Raw genomic sequence first — 19,036 nt, 5'->3', positions numbered from 1 at the left:
TTATGGAAAACGCTGTAATGAATGCAGATGTAGTACTAAATATCAGAGAATCAGACTAGAAAGGAGTTAGTAAATTTGACTTTGAGCTATTCAAATTCTTTAACCCAGAACTGCCCGTTGCAGAACTAGGGACAGAGTGATGGAAGGCCTTTTGCAAACAGTTTAACTCATGGTTAATGAGAATTACAACAGCAGCAGGCCAGGAAACGCTGCCATCCAGGATTTGAGTCCCAGTTACTTCTGTGTCCATGCTGTAACTGCAGAGTGCCAGAAGTCTGGATCTGAGCACTGGCCAGCGCTTCCAAAGAAAGCCAGAGCTGAAGCCAGGAAGCTCCAAGAAAGCATTTGCGTGGAACCAAGGGCAGTTCACAATAGATCTCTGGAGCAACAGCTAACACATCCTCCATGTCCCATCCCCTCACATCCAATCCACCCAGCACAAATGTTCATGAATCTTATATCCTAATGGTTTGTAAGCCCACACAATGATTTTACATGCCTATGATATGCATCTGCATGAGTTTTGCCTGCTACAATCTTAAAGGAATCTTTAAAGAGCAAAGTTTTTGACAGAAGCACTTAATATTCATAATGTAGCTTACACAGATTTCACATAAAACTCAAAATGATATCAAAAGTGTTTTTAAATTACATTTTGTAGTCTTTCAATCCCTTAAGTTTATAGAATAGCACATTAGATACTGTTTGACTGAGAAATCATGCATTTCTAAAAAGAAAGGAGTGAAAAAAGATTTCAGACAAGTATTCTTTTATGTAGGAACTACAATATCATGAATAAAGTGCCATACTGAAAAGCTGATTTTACAAACATAACCTCATTGGTTAACAGATTTATATAACAAGCTCAGTTCTCTCATTTCCTAAGGAAATCAAGCTGAAAAAAAAAAAAAAAAAAAAGGGGGGGCTTAGTTATCAAGCTATTAAGCAAGATCTTTCCTTCCTACAAAAGTTCACAAACTTATCAAGTAGAAGTCTCATGACACAAGAGAGTTACAGTAGATAGAAGTAAAAGGCTACTGGTAAATTCCCAAAATCAGTGCAAAAGTAATTTTTCACTATTTCTGAAGCCAGCATTTGTTATTCTTTTAGTATACATGGACAGCTATAACTGCATCCACAGATGCTACTGCAGCATTTGACAAGTGATGACTTCTATGTAGTTTTAAAATGAGATTTCAAGAAAGCAATGAATGATACAGCTAGCATCTTTCCTTAAGTTAAATATACAAAATATAAGCAAAGGTAGAGTTTTCAAAACAAAGGAGGTGAATGTCCCATTAAACAACAACGAAAATACATCCTCAATAACAGCAACAAAATCAGTTTTAAAATAAAATAGGCTATAATGTACTGGAACAAGAGAAAAAATTACCAAAAGACCCCAAAACAAACAACAGGCACAAACTGAGTTTCCGACCCAGTGGACAAGCACCTCACTGTACTACTGCCTTTCTAAGTGCTACTCTGCCACTGCAGCCCGTCAGGGCTCACTTTCCTCCTCTCACACCGGAACAAAAGTAGTACTTACCTACCTACCTACCTCACCTGAAAGTGCTTGCAGTATTTGGATAGAACAGAACTGGCTTGCCAGTTATTCTTAGCACCTGGTGTGTAAATTGCACACTGCAAACAACTCCAGTGGGCTGGCTTCCCTCCCCTCCTCCTCCTTACAGCCAGTACGTAACTCAGCACTGCACTTCAGGCTTTCAGCTTCTCCTCCTTTTTCTGGTCTGCATCTCCCTCCCATTCAGACAGCACTGGAGAGCAAATGCAGGACTGATGCTAACTATACCACATTGCCCTTGATATGGTGGTTTTCTTGTCTTCAGTTTGGGTCTTCAAATAGCTTCCTTTTACTTGGCTCAAAAGTCAAGGGCATACCGAAGTTCTCTGTGACATCCCACACTTTGTTTGTTAAAAACCCACAGCGTATTTAGGCCATGACACTTGCACTCATACAAAATGTCCCATCTCTCCTTTTGGCAGCAGTCTCAGATGCTACATTAAATCTCTGAAAACTACATTGATTTCTTGCTCATTTTCATGAGTAATGTATTGGGTTTGGGTGGCAAGGTTTTGGTAGTGGGGGGAGGCTACAGGGGTGGCTTCTGTGAGAAGCTGCTAGAAGCTTCCCTGTGTCTGATAGAGCCAATGCCAGCCGGCTCCAAGACGGACCCGCCGCTGGCCAAGGCCAAGCCAATCAGCGCCTCTGGGATAACATATTTAAGAAGGGAAAAAACAGTCAGAGAGAGCTTTTGCAGCCGGAGAGAGGAGTGAGAAGATGTGAGAAACTCTGCAGACACCAAGGTCAGTGCAGGAGGAGGGGGAGGAGATGCTCCAGGCGCCAGAGCAGAGATTCCCCTGCGGCCCGTAGTGAAGACCATGGCGAGGCAGGCTGTCCCCCTGCAGCCCATGGAAGAAGGATGAGGGGGTGTAGAGATTCCACCTGCAGCCCCTGGAGGACCCCACGCCGGAGCAGGTGGAGGCACCTGAAGGAGGCTGTGGCCCTGTGGGAAGCCCACGCTACAGCAAGCTCCTGGCAGGACCTGTGGAGAGAGGAGCCCACGCCAGAGCAGGTTTGCTGGCAGGACTTGTGACCCCGTGGGGGACCCACGCTGGAGCAGTCTGCTCCTGAAGGTCTGCACCCCATAGGAGAGACCCACGCTGGAGCAGTTTGCTCCTGAAGGTCTGTACCCCGTAGGAGAGACCCACGCTGGAGCAGTTCATGAAGGACTGTCTCCCGTGAGAGAGACTCCATGCTGGAGCAGGGGAACGATGAGAGGAGTCCTCCCGCTGAGGATGAAGAAGCGGCAGAAACAATGTGTGCTGAACTGACCGTAACCCCCATTCCCCGTCCCCCTGTGCCGCTGAGGGGAAGGAGGTTGAAGCCGGGAGTGAAGTTGAGCCCGGGAAGATGGGAGGGGTGGGGGGAGGTGTTTTAAGAGTTGATTTTATTTCTCATTCCTCTACTCTGTTTTGCTTGGTAAAAAATTAGATGAATTTCCTCTCTAAGTTCACTCTGTTTTGCTCATGACGATAATTAGTGAGTGATCTTTCCCTGTCCTTATCTCGACCCACCAGCCTTCCGTTACACCTTTTCTCCCGTCTAGTGAAGGAGGGGAGTGACAGAGCGGCTCTGGGGGGGCACCTGGCCCCCAGCCAGGGCCAACCCACCACAGTACTTCAAGGCTGATGACTGCTTTTAAAGACAAGTTGTGACTCTCTCCATCTGGGCCTCAGGCTCCCCACCAGACACCAGGCTGACAGCCTGCCCACCACACTGCAGCCGACCCGAAAAAGCCCCATCACGTCACTGGCCTACGAACATTATGCCCTAGGTACGATCTGGTTCTACATGAGCGCTGAGGCATTTCATTATTGGACCCACCTTTCTTTCAGATTTCCACCTAAAAGAGGAATATGGGAATACGGTGATAACCTAATGTCTTCGGTAAGAAATACTGGGCAGGGAATGTAAGTCATATATGAACATACATTTATATCTCTACCTATACACCATGAGTATATTTTTTAAACTAAAAGATAGCTTAGTTACCAACTATCACCAGAGGGTGCTCTTTCAACGCTATTTCATAACAAAAATAAGGGCATTGGCCCTGGTGAAAGCAGCTAAAAATACATTTCTTTGAAACAAGATCACATTCTTTAAGGAGACAACAGTTCAAAGCGGTCATTTGTAAGCAGAAGAGTAATTAGATGTATCAAAGTTGAACAACAAAAAGCAACCATTCTAACAGGACCAGAACAACATGTAGCAGTCATGTAAAATAGATCAGAATGGAAATATCTTCATCATGTATTTTTAACACTCACCCTTCAAGCTGTGGAGCACACCCTTTATTGAATTTTCTTCCTCACAAACTAACGCGGAAGTGACTTACACTACTTGCAAATCTGATACGCAGCATTGCAATAACTAGGAAAATTCATGGTAAGTTTGTTTTCATGCACTAATCTAGAATAGGACACATGAATTAATCCATGGATGAAAAAAGACCCATTTAAATGTGAACTGTATCTGCACAATTTAAGCTCTTTTCTAGAAGTGTTAGATGGCTGAATCAGGTCTGATAAAAGGTTCATCTGGGACAGTGTTTTATCAGCAGCAAACGGCAGGAAGAATCTAAGATAGGGAAAACATACATACATCCCTGGTACTCTTTTCCTGACTCGTGTTAAGTGGCTTACTGTTTCCCGAGTCAGAAGTGGTCACTTTCCATTTAAGAGTTCTAGATGGGTTTTCCTTCCAAGGATTTATCCCGGCCTTTCTTTAACAATGTGCACCATCCACAAGTTAACCCAACATTGCATGAAATGGTAATCATAGTGTCTCCTTTTCCCACCCATTGTCTGTCTTCCAGGCAGAAAAATACCAGCCAAATCTATTTAAATAATTTCTCCTTCAGACCCATTCCACACCTTTAGTCATTCCTGCAGCCCTTCTCTAGCTCCTTCCTAGCTCTACTGTAGATTTTTAAAGTTGGTATCACCAGAGCTATACCACTATCTTCCTGAGGCAGATGAACTACAGATGTATACAATTCCATAACGATACTTTTGGGTTTGTTTATGATCTATTGCTTTCCTAGTAATTTTGAATGCTTTTTTGACTGCAGAAGAGCTGATTTTCCACAAGATTATTGTAACCTGTGCATCTCCTTCCTAATCCTCTGAACCGGCTTTTCCTCCCATCAGCGTTAAATGAATCTGTATCTATACTGATACCAGGGACTGCCCCAACCCAGGTGCAGGACCTTGCACTTGGATAGCTTATTGCATGCAAGGGGACCTGCTTCCCAGTGTTCTCAAGATCAGTGCACAAAACTGAAGACTTAGGTGAAACCAGTTCTCTTACCTAGTCTAGTTTCAAGTATCAGGTATGCGATTAATTTGTTTATTAGTTAAAAATTTAAATTAAAGTTTAGTTTAAAAACTAAAAGTTCTATTGCATATTTATGGAAGACTCATCCAGCAGTCATCTTTGTCACCCACTGACATCTTTGAAAGGAAAGCTGCTTCCTTTCTCTGTTGAAGTACAATGGTATCAATAACTTAAGCCAGTGAACATTTACTTCAAGGGTAGCAGCAGTATGTTTCAGTCACACCTTGAACTCCAACAACCAATTTTATGGAACCTCCTTTAGAAATCAGTATTTTCATTCTTTTAGCTGACCCTCCTAAATCAGAGCACAAGCAACTATTACCCCTTTAAGAACATGAATATTGGTTTAGTTGCACACCTGTAAGATCACCAATCCAAGCAACGTTCTTTCTAACTTTATACTAGAAGAAACTCAACTTTCTGTGACAGTTTCTTATTTACTGTTCCACTTCCCAGAGTTGTCCAGCTGACAACTTTTTCCTTGTTCTGTTTGTTTCTGCTCTTTTATCCATCTTCTCCTCAATGAACGATTTCATTAAAGAAGCTTTTGACTCCAAACATCACTTTAGTTCTGCCATTAATTTTAAGCTCCTTAGTAAAGTAAGATATAGTTTCTCTCTTTCCTCCTTTTATAGTTAAGAGTTGAAGACTGAAATGGGGCCAGAAACACTGGTACGCTTCCAAGCTCATCTCACAAAGAAAAAGCTCCCCCACCCCCTATGCAAATAATTAAACCACAATGTCACTCACAGTAGACTGTGCAAACGGGCTTGTGCAGCTTTCCATGTTTCAGTGAAGAAGTTCAGCTTGCTCTCCTGTGGTTTTGCCTGCCCATGTGTTATGAGGTTCTAGAGGCTGACCTACTTGCAGACGGACAGGCAAAAAAGCAGCTATGACCACGCACACACTGCAGCAAAGATGCCTCTTTCCGTTGCGTACATTTGTCATCATGACTGTCCTGCCCACCGTGACAGGATCAATAAAATAGCTAACAGTGCTACCATACTGGCCTCCTAGCATACGAGGACGGATCAGTTCAGTCTCAAGCCTGAACCCTTACCTAGGGGGGCAGCAGACGAGAGAAAGGAAATGAAAAGTGGGATGCCAGAGATCAGGATAGCAGCTTGCGAGACACCAAAACCAGCGAGTCCTGTTTTGGGCTGGGGTGGTTCCCAAACTAGCAATTTCCAAATCTGTTTTGAACAGATACCTCTAAGTTGCTAAACATTTAAGGTACCTAAGTGCTTTTCTCAGTGAGATGAGTCCAAACCTGAGAACTGGTAATTACATTATTCATGGAACAAATATGCCTACGATGGAACAAAATCCTGTTAGTCTAGAGGGACGGAACAAAAACACCATGCTCCCCACCGTACCTCTGTGGCTAATCCATACCGGCAAAAGCATTCTATTCTCTGAGTCATCTGGAGTAGAAAACTACAGAGAGGTATACAACATTCACAGGGAAAATCATTTTAAGCATAACATCCTTTTCCTATAATTGCATTTTTAATTAAAAAAAAAAAAAAGGACAAACTAAAAAAAAAAAAACCAACCCTGAAGCAACCTAGAAGGTAAAATGACCTTCAAAACTAGCAAGTGTTCACACAAGTAAGAATATGCTTGACAGAAGGGGGAAAAAAAAGTATTTTTCCATTATTTTAAGTTATAAATTAAATCGTTTCTTTTGGGAATTATACATTACTTAAATGTAAATTTACAAACTGGCCTTATATTTTGTTTGTTGTTGCTGTTTTTCATAACGTACTACTGTTAAACGATATAGTAAATTACCAAAATATACTAACATGTTCAAAATGTCTGCAATACCTTTTGCTTAACAAGATACAGTCAAAGAATCTGTTTTCTTTCAAGCACCGTCTATTTTTGAGTGTGCAACTTTCTAAAACGATAGGAAATTAAGTATAAAACATACCTCCATCATTAACTAAATCACTTTTGGTGGAACTAAAATGCTGTTTTTTCAACAGTTTTCTGTGATGGATAACCAGACCGCGAGTGGATGAAGCAATTACAGAAGGAAAAAGCTTGCTCAAGCAATACTCCAAATGCCGACACATGTTAAAGAAATGACAATGGATAGAAATGCTTGCTGCTCAGGCAGCAGTGAAGCCAAGCGAAGAGGTGAAATTACAACAAAACACAAAACCAAAGATACCCCTCTGAAGCCACAGATTAACACCCACTTGGAAATATGCAGAAAGGGCAATGAAAGGAAAAGCAGTAAGACCAACTTGCCAATTAATTTACATTGAAGATTTTTCTGTTCTAGACATCGCCAGAGTCTTTCTGTGAAAGAGTTTGAGTGTCAATACCAGTTACACAAAAACATAAAACATTTTACTGCAGAATGTTCTTCCATGCATCATTTAAAAATTTTTTAACCAGGAAAACCTATTTTTTTTTCATTGATCATATAAACATAATTAAGTAAGTGTTTTTAAATCAGCAAGTATAGATGCAGGACTAGATAAATGTAAGACAGAGTATAGACAAATTTGCTAGAAAAGTAGGAATGTACCAACTATGAAGCCCTCAAATAGAAATGTTTTCCTGAACATTAGTGCAAAGAACTGTTGGTTAACTACAACTTTTACTTTTTAATTTATAACTTTGTAACGCACTGTCAGGAAAATCTTACTTTTTAATTTACTAACCAAAATTTTTAACTAGAACTGCTTGGACTCAATAAAAAGTTATGAAAAACTCTTCATTAAAATCTGGGTAGCATTTAGTGAATACACTCCTTAATCATTACTACTGAGTATACATACAGTATGTTGCTTCAGTCTAGTAGACACTAAACAGAATTTTATTTCAAGGAAGTAACTTATGCAAGGGTATCACCTTATATATACGACCATATACAGGCCTGGGTTATACGAACAGAACTACAGAACAGAAACAAAGGTAGAATAAATGATTCCATGTCAAGGGACCATCTTTTCCTCTGCTCTATTACACAGTTTCAATGACTTTAAAAAAATTAATGATATGATTTACATTGAAAAATATATCTCTAAATAGTTGCTTTGTCTTTACCTGTAAACTGAGAGGACTTAAATTAGAATTTTGTCCTACCACTGGTTAGATAACTTCATCACTAGATCTTAACTTCAGAATACCACTTTAACTTTCTGCGCAATTCTTTCTTCTTTCATCCACCATATTGTGAAAAATCTTTAACATGCTATTTGTAAACTACTAAACCAGAGTGCTTTGAAATCAGTACATTAGCATACTCTGTGTTTTTATTACTCCTGCCCCAGATGCTCGACAGATAATTCATATTAAATCATCTTCCATCAGCTATGGTTTGTTGAAAGTCAAAGGAATAGCACAGAATGCTTCCATCAGCATCCTATCACCCGGTTAGGTATCTGTACAAAATAATGATACATAAATGCCAATGCATTCACAGCACTTCATAATCTTAAGAAATCTTTTTCTTTGGCTGTGTATCACAGTGGAATGACTTTGAAGTCATCGTGAATATGGCTTTTAATTCAAAATTTATCAACTGTTACACATTTTCTGCCAGAGATAGAGTTAGTAGCCTATACTCTGCTTATAAAAATGTGTGTCACTGAACTAAATCATGGAGTGGGGAGGTTGATAAGATATTATCTCCAATGTACCCAGAATGCAGTTAACCTAACCGAGTTTTCCTAACAATAACAAAACTAAGAGGTAGATCCTGACCTTCATTTAAGTCTTTAGCAAAAATCCCATTTCCTTCTCCATTACAAGGACTTCACCCTGTCTTTTAAAGTTGTTTAGCACACAAATCATTTGTAGTAAGACACAAAACAACAAAATACCATTCCGTGGCTCAATATTTTTATGTGAACTGTCAAAACCAACCCAAAATTCTTAAAACGTGAAGTAAGATTATTATTTTTAAATTTTGAAAGGAAAAAATAAATATTGATAGACAACCTAAACCAAGAATACTTTTTACAAATTGTATTTACTATGCTGTGACAATTCTTTGAGCAACATTTTTTTCTTTAATTTTATGTAAAATGGGTCAATAACCAAGGCATTTCTCAGTGCTGACAAAAACAACTTTTGACACTCTCTGTTCCTAGATCTTGTAAAGTTTACAACAAAGAACCTCAAGATTGTTGACTGTCTCCACAAGTTAACAGGAATATGGACAATTTCAGCTGACGCTCAAGCTTTGACCTAAACGAACCCAAGTGATGCTAGCGTGTTGGAATGGTTTACATGTACAGAATGCTGATAAAGAGGGAACCAGATGGAGCACCTTATTTAGCAAGGCTCATACATAAGTATGCGGTCATTACTAAGGACACAACCACTGACAATTAACAAGTTTCTTGTCACAACTTCAGCAGCAATTTATCTATTAATGCATTTATGCATGTAGATACAAGTAAAATGAATGAACCGTAAAAGCCACAAACAACATTCACAGTCACTAACATAAGCATAAACAAAAGGTTTTTGCAGCTTTTACCTAACTGATATATTAATCATAACTAACCAGTTTTAAACTTATTTGGACATTTCAATATAGGTATTTGCAGTACCAATTAGACTAATTCTTTGCTATATGAAATAATACATTCTATTTAATCACCAATTACCCTTTTTTCCCCCCAGGAACACGCAAAAAGCATTCACTGCGCTTGTTCTTATTGCAAAAGATTAACGTGATTTTACTGTGTTACTTTTATATAAAGCATATCAAAAACTGAGTTAAAGTGCTATGAAGATTTTAGTTGCTCATCAGTTTCATTTTACCTGGAGACTTTTTGTTTGATCTTGACTGCACCAAATAGGACTGGCGTGGCAGCAGAGGTGAAGACGGCAGCGACATTGAGACTCCTTTAGCCAAGTTCATTCTGTAAGTGTCCTCGGAGGCTGGCTGACTGCCAATGGGAAAATCTGCATTGTGGCCAGATGTTGCTATAACCTGCAAGGCATTCTCCGGGCAGGAGTCACCTGCTAAAAATAAAATGTTGTCATCCATTATGCGATATACTAAAATAAAAGGCACAGAGTTGCATTGAAATACAAGTATTTAACATAGGAAAACATATTTGCCGGCAACAATTGAGCATGACTCATCACACTGTGCACCCTCCGCTACAGAATCCAGATAACCACTAGAAAAATTTAAATACGCAAGTAAGCAAGATTTTATTTTACTGCAATAGAGACAGCAAGGGGGAAGAAAAAACTCACTTTTCAACAAAGTAAGTACTTTTCAGATTTCATCCTTAGAGGTAAAACCAAGTCTCTTATGAAGATAAAAGCATTTTTACAGCTGAAAAGGTATTTTAGGATTATTGTGATATCCCAAAAGTCAAGCCCATGTGAAAATACTGTTTACTGAACTAGTTAAAGGAAGAATTTACTTGGGTTACCCCTTACACTCAATTAAAAGATGGATCACTAAAAGGTACACTTGTAAATGGGCAGTCTAAGCTTCATTTTTCTGTTTTAAAACTGTGAGGTCCAGTTATGTGCAATTTAACAGCCACAGTGATTTTTTTTATCTAAGGAAAAAACAATCTATTCGTTCACAACATGCCAAGTGGCACATCAAAACAGGGAAATACAGTCAAAACGGAAATTTCTTGCTGGTGCAGAAAATGCAATTTCAGCTAAATCAAGAACATATTTTCAAAACAACAGAAAAATATATTGCTTACAGTAGTGACTCAAAGACACCAGAAATACATATTGAAAGTACTAGTTTTTTCCTAGACGGATGACAGAGCTGAAAAACAAAGGTTAACTACAGCTTTTTTAAATATCCGAACTAGGGTATTGCTCAATAATTTGCATGAGCTACTGATGAAATTGAATTGGCGTGATGAAAGATGAAAAAATAGCAAAACAAAACTGATGCAAAGAGGAAAGAGAATGCAGGAACATTTTTTAGACAAGTCCACGTGCAACAAGCAGCATGGTTTGAAGTACTGTAACCCAAAGTACAACTAGAAGAAAAGACTAAAAAAGGAGACATAATATCTTTTCAAATATGACTCCCTCATAACAGGTTTATTTTCTTACAGTAAGGAAACACTTCAGATAATTGTGGCTCTACAAGATCTGCATTTCTTATTCATTCTGTTGTCGTTCAATTGTTGCCTTCAATTTTTAACAGCTGTTCCCTACCACATTCCACTACAGGCAGCATTAACTGCAAACAACAAACTTCCACACTGTGTCAAAAGGAAAAAAACAAACCTAACCCTTTGAGAAAAGTAAAAAGTTTTTTGCCAGTTTAACTGCCACTCTCTTTTTTTAAGAGGTAGGCATGGAAGATAAGAAAACCAAACATGCCTGAATGTTGAAGTCTAATTCCCTAATTCTGAAGGTGCATGCATTTAAGATTATTTGGGGGGTTTTTTCTAGCCATACTTTTTTCCTCACAAGAGCCACATGAGGGCTATGTATGATAAATGACCTTGAAGAATGCTGTGCTAGATTCCAACTCTTCTTAACGTTTTGTAACTGTTAAACTTTCTCATTCCCCTGAAACCAACTAAATACCACCTTCCAAAAGTCCTCTTCTCTGTTCAAACAAAATTCATAGTAACAGGTAATGATTTTAAGGAAACGATTCTAGTTTCATCAAGTCAAGATGGAAATTAAAAACTAAGTAACTAACTTTATATTCTTTTTTGAAGTTCACTGCAACTATTACAGGAGTGTAATAATTGGTTTTAAATCCTGGGAGCTAGAAAAGCAGCTTCAATGTTTTAGCAATCTAGCTGTAACACACTGCTCTTACTGAAAAAAAAGTACAGCCTAAGTATATATTTACAATAAAAAGACTAAATATTTTAGACACTATAATCACATATAGGATATTTTTTGAATCACCAAGATATCTAAATTACTGAGTTCCCATTCACTTTCACTGGAAATTAAGAGGCTAAGGATTCTTTCTCTGTTCTTTTAGAAATTAAACTTTTGCAATAGCTGTTTTTAAACACAGACTTAATATTAGGTATATTATTATTATTTATTATTCAATACAGTACATGTGAGTTTGCTTCATAAATTGTTGAAGAACACAGAGAAACTTGTGATATTCCATATTTTCCTTTGAACATAACCAAAAAGCAAGGAAGTAGAAAGGTAATGCAGCTAACTACAATTAGAAAATACTAGCATTATTGTTAGAAGGTTTTTTTACTAGATAACGTTGCCAAGGTTGGAATTTGGAATTTCTGTAAGTATTCCAGCTGGAATGCTAGTGAGGATGCACAAGAGACAAGAGAACAACAAACAAAAACTACCTCCTCCCTCTTTAGGGTTAGTAACTCCACCTGCGATTCCCTAATTTCTATTTTCCCTTTTACTATGACAGAAACAATCACGGTTTCATTCATTGTTGTCTGAGCAGACTTTTGAATTTTGAATTAATTTTCATTTATCCTTCTCTATTATATATGAAATATTACGCTATGGAAGAGAGCTAGATGGGGCTAAACACACCGCTGGCATACCTCTAATCAGTAAGTTTGGATTATTTGATCGTGACAGCAACAGTCATGACAGTCTATATATATATATATACACACACCACTGTATCTTAGCAATTTTTGTTACAGCAGTACTCCGGTTTTTCTTATTATTATATTTTCCTGACAGCACTGCAGATACTGCGCAGAGAGGTACAAAGATGGGGCTTTCCTGACTCAGATTCTAAGAGCAGTATGACTAAAAAAAACCAAAAATCCAAAATGCGTACCACAGAAATTCTCCTTTTCAATCACTTATTTTCCTCATTTTACAACATGCTGTTGCTTATTGTTGCTCACATACCCATGCTGTTAAGATACAATAGCTCTTTAGAGCAAAAAAAATCACACCTTGAGAAAAATCCAACCACACCAACTTCAACATACGGGGACACCATATCCTCAGTGACGCTGGAACATGTTTAAACAGTAATGTATTCTACTGAAGCAGAAAAAAGCACATTATCAATGAAAAATGGTTAGTACACTATAGAAGAGCAGACAGCTACTAGACACAAATCATTCCAAGAAAGCAGAAACCGCTTTCTAAAAACCTGTTAACTAAATGTGACACTAGCTAACAGACCAACCGCGCATCTGTGACCTCAAAAAACATAAACAACAGGAACAGAAGGGAACCAAAAGAACTCATACACCACAACCCTCCAAATACAGTCCAGCCATAGGCACAAACAAGGCCTTCTACCAGGAGAGTAACTCCCCACAGACCCCCATGATCTGAGAGGAACTCTAATAGTAATAAATAGTAAGTGGAAACCTGCGTGTGGTGTTTGAATGCTAAAAGCTTACGTGGACTGAAGGGGCTATGCACAGACAAGTAATCTGTCGACGGTAACTAAAAGCTACTTTCAGGTGAGGAAGTCCCCGAGTCCACGAATAGTCAGAGGCTGGTGAGAGGGTCAGCAGGACAGCTGCTTGCTTTGTTTTCCATCTTCCCTGCGCACATCCGCAAGGTTATTCTTCCCAAGGGCTTTCTGCCTAACAGAAGTAAACGTACTCTCACCCCCCTAAATGGAGCAAGAGGTAAAGAAAGAGGGTGTGGGGGCACAAAGACGTAAGCATGCAGGAGGATGGAACTGGGCAGAAGATGTGGGAATATACCCTGTCTCAAGCGATGCTGGGATGAGGCTCACCTTTCTGCACCACGTGTAACAGAGCCACGGCAGAAGGAATAGTGCTTCATGCCACGTTACAACTCTGAGATACCGTGTTCCCAAGAGACAATCCAGTTCAACTGAATATAAAAGCACCTGCCTCAGACATACACAGTTTTATAATGGGTCTATACCACAGTGAGAGTTACAGGACAAAAACAGAGGCAGATAACCTCTATCTCTTGGTCCTACGCCTCTCCAAATAGACCTACAAAATTTATTTTTCTTGCAGTACAGCATGAAGGGAGGTTTCATTTCACCCAAGCAATGTTATTTACGTCTGGCTATAGGTAAATTACATGTGTGATAACGTGGGACGGCAAGCTTCATTTTATATGCTTATATTATCCTTTCCTAAGCCTCTGAATCTGCCCTGTATATTTAATTTATTCTAATCCTACATTTTCTATTTTGTGTAAATTGGGCTGATGACCAAATCTAGACATTTCATCCAACTTACAGCAAAAATCCCCTAGATACTTAGATCTACATATATGACAAGACGGACCCAAAACTAGCAAGCTTGTGGGATCCACAAGGTAATACATTATGCTTTCCACACAACAACTTGATATTAGGGAAACAATACTAGAAAAATGCATGAGTAATACCTGTCAAAATACAATTTGTTACAATGCCTGAATATAACCAGATGCCACACACTGATGCACACAGAAAACCGAAATTATTTGTTACTAACTTAAAGGTTAGTAATTTCAAATATTTTAGCTACCAGAACTATACATTAAAAGTTACATTTCTTGGTCTCTACCCCATGTAAAACAGACAAACATCAGCTCTGGAATACGCGGAAGATGACTGCTCACAAATTTTTTAATAATGTCAAACTAAAACCTAAGGAAAGGTCCTGTGAAATCCCACTTTCTTATTTTTAAAACCTCAGAGTTGTACACTTTCCACTGCCAAGTAGCCTCCAGACAAAAAAGTTTCATAAGCATCAATCAACACGAGAGTTCTTATTCAGTGGTCAAAGTAACCATGGAAACAACTTAATAGCTTTAAAAACCACACACAAAAAGCTTTGAGACTGGAAATCAAATCCCAGTTTAGTTGCACCTAGGGATGCAACTGAAAGGCATAATCTGATTAACAAACTACTTTCCCCCGCCCCACCCCCTTGAAATACAAAAAGATACAGGGATGGCTGACTTAAGTAATGATTTTGTAGAGCCTAATATCCTAAAAGAGAACTTGAACTTCAAGATTAAACTAATCCTTCTATTGAATAGAGAGGATAACTAAAATGAAAACCTTTACAGTGTATATGTCAGTATTAAACATAATAAAACACAAATAATTCTTCATTCAATATAAGTTGCTTAGAAACCAGAAGAATGCTAACTACTTCACCAAAATATGTGTAAACTGGAGTATGATGCAGATGTTGCAATTCAGATTATTTTGACATGAAGGAATAGGACTGCAACCTTCAAAGCAGTGAAAGCTAAAACAATGAAAATGCAGACTCCTTAAGTCTGACTACTGACAGCGACTGCAGAACAGCATTCCACAGACCTCTCTCAATAGGTATGTCTGAGATACGTTAAGGGAGAAAAAGACAAAGTCAGCTATCTACTGAAGTGAAACAAAGACTCTCAACCCACTTAAAAAATATACCTGATATAAAATTGTACTACAGCAGAAGAAATCTTTAAGATGTTTCTCTAAAAAAAAAAAAAAAAGCACAGCATTTACACTACAGGATCCTACTGCTGAAAAAGGTTCCTCGCAAGCACCATGGGGTGAAGTGCACCGACGACACCTCCCAAACAAATGAGAACTTGGCGGTAACAGCCCAGCTCTGACCAGACTATTCTGGCATGAACTGGAAAGCAAAGAAGCAGTAAACAAACTCTGCCACGTAGCGGTTGCAAACTTTGCACTTTTATAACAGGTTAGGGGCAGGAGACCAGAAGGTGACAGAACCCTGGGAGCCACTGCTAAGTCTCCTTAGGAAGAGAGAATGTTAATGGGACTGGTCTAGGGCTATGTGTCCACCCAGGCCACTGCCGGCTTATGTCGAGAGTCCTCAGAGATCAATGCACAGTGAGGACGAGAAAGAAACCGGTATTCTTTACAGAAGAGAAGACAACCAGCAGTCTCAACCTGCATGCAACTGTTCTGTCTGCAAACTGCCCGACGTTTCGACTGGAATAGAGGAATCACTGCATTTGTCAGCCACTAGCGTGGTGGTGGTGTTAAAACCTGTGCGGGTGGCAGAGCAGTGGAGAAGGCTGCTCAGGGAGGCTGCAGTCTCCATCTCCAGAGACGCTCAAACGCTGATGGGACACAGTCCCGGGTAACCACGGTGCAGCAGTTCTGTGATAATATCTGCATGTACAGCCATCACTGAAACTCCTGTACGGCTCTTTGGAGAATCTTTTCCAGCAAAAGCTGGAAAGGTGAGCTTAAGAGGTATAATTCCTTTGCTATTTTAGAGCAAGCATGTCTGAGTTGAGACAGAATGAAATCACATTGACATGGGGAGCATGCACAAGATTGTAATGACAATAACTATTGCTGGGTTATTTTGTTAGTTGCTCTACACCAAGCGCCCTACGATACCTCCATGAAAACTGCTGAGTTGTGAAGAACAGCACCAGTAGCAAACAGCACCAATCGACATGCACACACAGCGCTCTGAAAAGAAAGACTGTCTCTGCAAACAGGAATATCTAACATTCAGATGTGCTTACACGTTACTGCATTGTAGGATGTGTTTCATCCTAACAAATGTTAAGAAAAGATGAGACTTTCCAGATAAGTTCAGAAGGAAATTGAGTGGGAAAAAGAAATTAGTTGTATGGCATAAGGAAAGCAATACAGCTAGAAAGCACTTTGCAGAACAAGGCACCACTATGTCTAAGAAACAAGAAATAGTTTAAGGATTAACAAAAACAGTGGTTTTGATATTTTAAAAACCAGTTTTCTTCTACGTTCCACTCCCATCCTATTTTTCAACAGAATTGACAGGCAACTGTAGACGGAACATGCTTCAGATGTAGATGTAGCATGCCTCAGTGACTGTGCATAAGTTGCTTTATTTTAATTGCAAAACAGTGATAATTGTCCTTTAAAGGGTCTGTGTCTTTCAAAATTAAAATGTTTACATGCACAGCCAGTCCAACTCAGTGCGAAGGCAATCTAGGAGGAAAGAAGGAGCCAAGTGACCAGGTCCTTCCAGTTAGGAAGAGTAACCACTCACCAATCAGGAGTTGAAGAAAACTTCATGGTAAGTGTAGTAGTTGATCAGCTAGCCTTCTGGGATAAGAAAACAGGCTTCTGTCATGTAAAACGCATGCATTAGGGAAGATCAACATTTAATTCTTTAGCTCTTGAGACTCTGGAGAGACCAGAAGGGAGAAACTAGCCTGGGATGGGAAGAAAACTCATTACAGCTGAAGTAACAGAAGCAGTGAAGTACACTGAGTGAGAAACAAACTAAGGAAAGATTAGAATAAAAGCTCCAAATGGACAATCTTTGCCAATTATGCTCGTACTTGACATTATTTGCTCACTTTCTGGCATTTATTTCTGAACTCTGGATTACTTTTTCAGTACACAAAATAACAATAATGTTCTCTTGTAGTGCTTACTTAAAAAAACAACCAATTTTTAAAGAATACAGTAATAAATAGAGGTTATTGGGACCACTGAAGGAATTTCTATTTATGTGTTTCAAGGGTAGGATCTTTTTTTTTTTTTCTTTTTTTTTTTTTTTTTTTGGTGTGTGTTTGTTTATATGTACATGGGATATGTCACAGGAATTAGCTTTTGGGAAAAGACATTCACCACATGAAATACCCACTGCTCAGCAAAAAAAGGAGTTTAAACTCTTAAATAACTGTCAACAGCCACAGAAAGTGGGCAAAGCAACACAGAATAATGAAAAACAGCTCCGTATATCAAGCATGAAACAATGCTTCTTCTGTTGCAAGATATTTTTAGAGTAACAACAAAAAGTCAAACTGAAGCCTGAAAGTATTCCAGTACAAGTTCAATGTTCCAGCTAGTGGATGTGGACTTGATGCACCACAAAGTCCCTTTGCACTTAAAATTCAAAGCCCACTATCATAGAGAGTTTGGAGTCAATTAAATTTGCATGTTTAATTTTAAAGTGCAAACTTATTTTATGATTTCTAGCCTCTCAATTTGCCAGAAGGGTAATGCTCTTAATACTCTCCGCTTGGTTACAACTGTATTAGTAAGATAGAAATGTTTAAGGAGACATAATGCAAAAAAGGTGGGGTTCAAATATGCATTTACTTAAACAAGTTCAACTGAGAGCTGAACCTTTACTGCTACAGGGAAATAACTCTGAAAACACTTAATTTTAAAATAATGATTAAGTAGTGAGTCTTAATAAAAGATTAGGCCTTCCTGCATAGCAACTTCACTTTTATTTTAAAGTAGCAATTTATTTGCCATTACAAAAAAACCCCTGTGTCAGTGAATTTAAGCACGTTTATGCTTATCAAAGCGCTGTCTGCCAGCCTTGTAACAGTGGCCTATGCTAAAAGAAAAGGAAGAAAGAAAAACAAGAGTGGCAGAACATCATATGAGTGATCGCAGCTCATGCATTTGAAAGCCATTTTATTTTTCAAAAATACTACTAAGTATAATCTCAATTTCTTAATTGTATCTAATCATAAGTAAAAGAAAGAAGAAATTCCAAATTCACAGATTTCATCCAACTTATTTAGTATGAAATGTTGATAAAGAGCAACGCATACAAAGTAACTAAGTGTGTGTCAATCTACAACAGAACATAATGCAGGAATAGAAGCATCTGTTCTATCCTAACATTCAAAAGCTTTGTACACTCACATTTAGGTCAAAGATACTTACATAAAGATACTAGAATATGAGAAGAAGGAGAAACAAAGGCAACTAAGTCTCAAAAAAGTATTGTAAAAAATTAAGTCTGATCTACAGGAGAATGAAACAAGATCCAAGAAAGATTTATTAATATCGAATTTCTTTGTTGCCCAAATTAAAAAAATCTGAATATGAAGACAATCTCTGGAAGTATGATACATATGAATACATAAGCGCTTCAATTCCTTTTACTTCATTATCCAGAAATAAAAAAACCACTGATCTAACTTCTCCAGATTCTCGACCTATAAAGCACTGTAGTATTACATTCCAAACATTATCTTTTTGTTATAAAAATAATAATTTGTCTCTTGTTATTTGAGCATTACATGAATGTCTAACATTCATGAATTACATGAATGTTAAGCTGGAAAACCTAGAAGTCCCAACTACTTACCACATTAACTTCTACTGAAATCAACCAAGTTTTCATGCATACCGTGTACTACATATGATGATAAACATCTGATGGGATTTAGTGCAGGAAGAACACTGCAAACTAAGCACAA

General features: G+C 38.5%; 1 protein-coding gene across 13 annotated transcripts in view; it reads right to left on the bottom strand.

The window, feature by feature from the left end:
* The window catches only part of TANC1 (tetratricopeptide repeat, ankyrin repeat and coiled-coil containing 1), a 94,856-nt gene that overhangs the window by 47,207 nt on the left and 28,613 nt on the right, over positions 1–19,036 (bottom strand). For 8 of the 13 annotated variants that reach the window (XM_075757441.1, XM_075757450.1, XM_075757451.1 and 5 more), the window contains one exon: positions 9,716–9,919. In XM_075757441.1, coding sequence (XP_075613556.1) covers positions 9,716–9,919 — 204 coding nt within the window. Of the gene's footprint in view, positions 1–9,715; positions 9,920–12,804; positions 12,854–19,036 lie in introns of those variants that run through there. The other 5 variants (XM_075757445.1, XM_075757453.1, XM_075757446.1 and 2 more) reach the window with 2 other exon arrangements.

The sequence above is a fragment of the Balearica regulorum genome, chromosome 6, assembly GCF_011004875.1.
Source record: "Balearica regulorum gibbericeps isolate bBalReg1 chromosome 6, bBalReg1.pri, whole genome shotgun sequence".
NCBI classification, from domain to species: domain Eukaryota; kingdom Metazoa; phylum Chordata; class Aves; order Gruiformes; family Gruidae; genus Balearica; species Balearica regulorum.
Note: the sequence above shows the minus strand (reverse complement) of the source record. Positions and strands in the feature narration are given on the sequence as shown.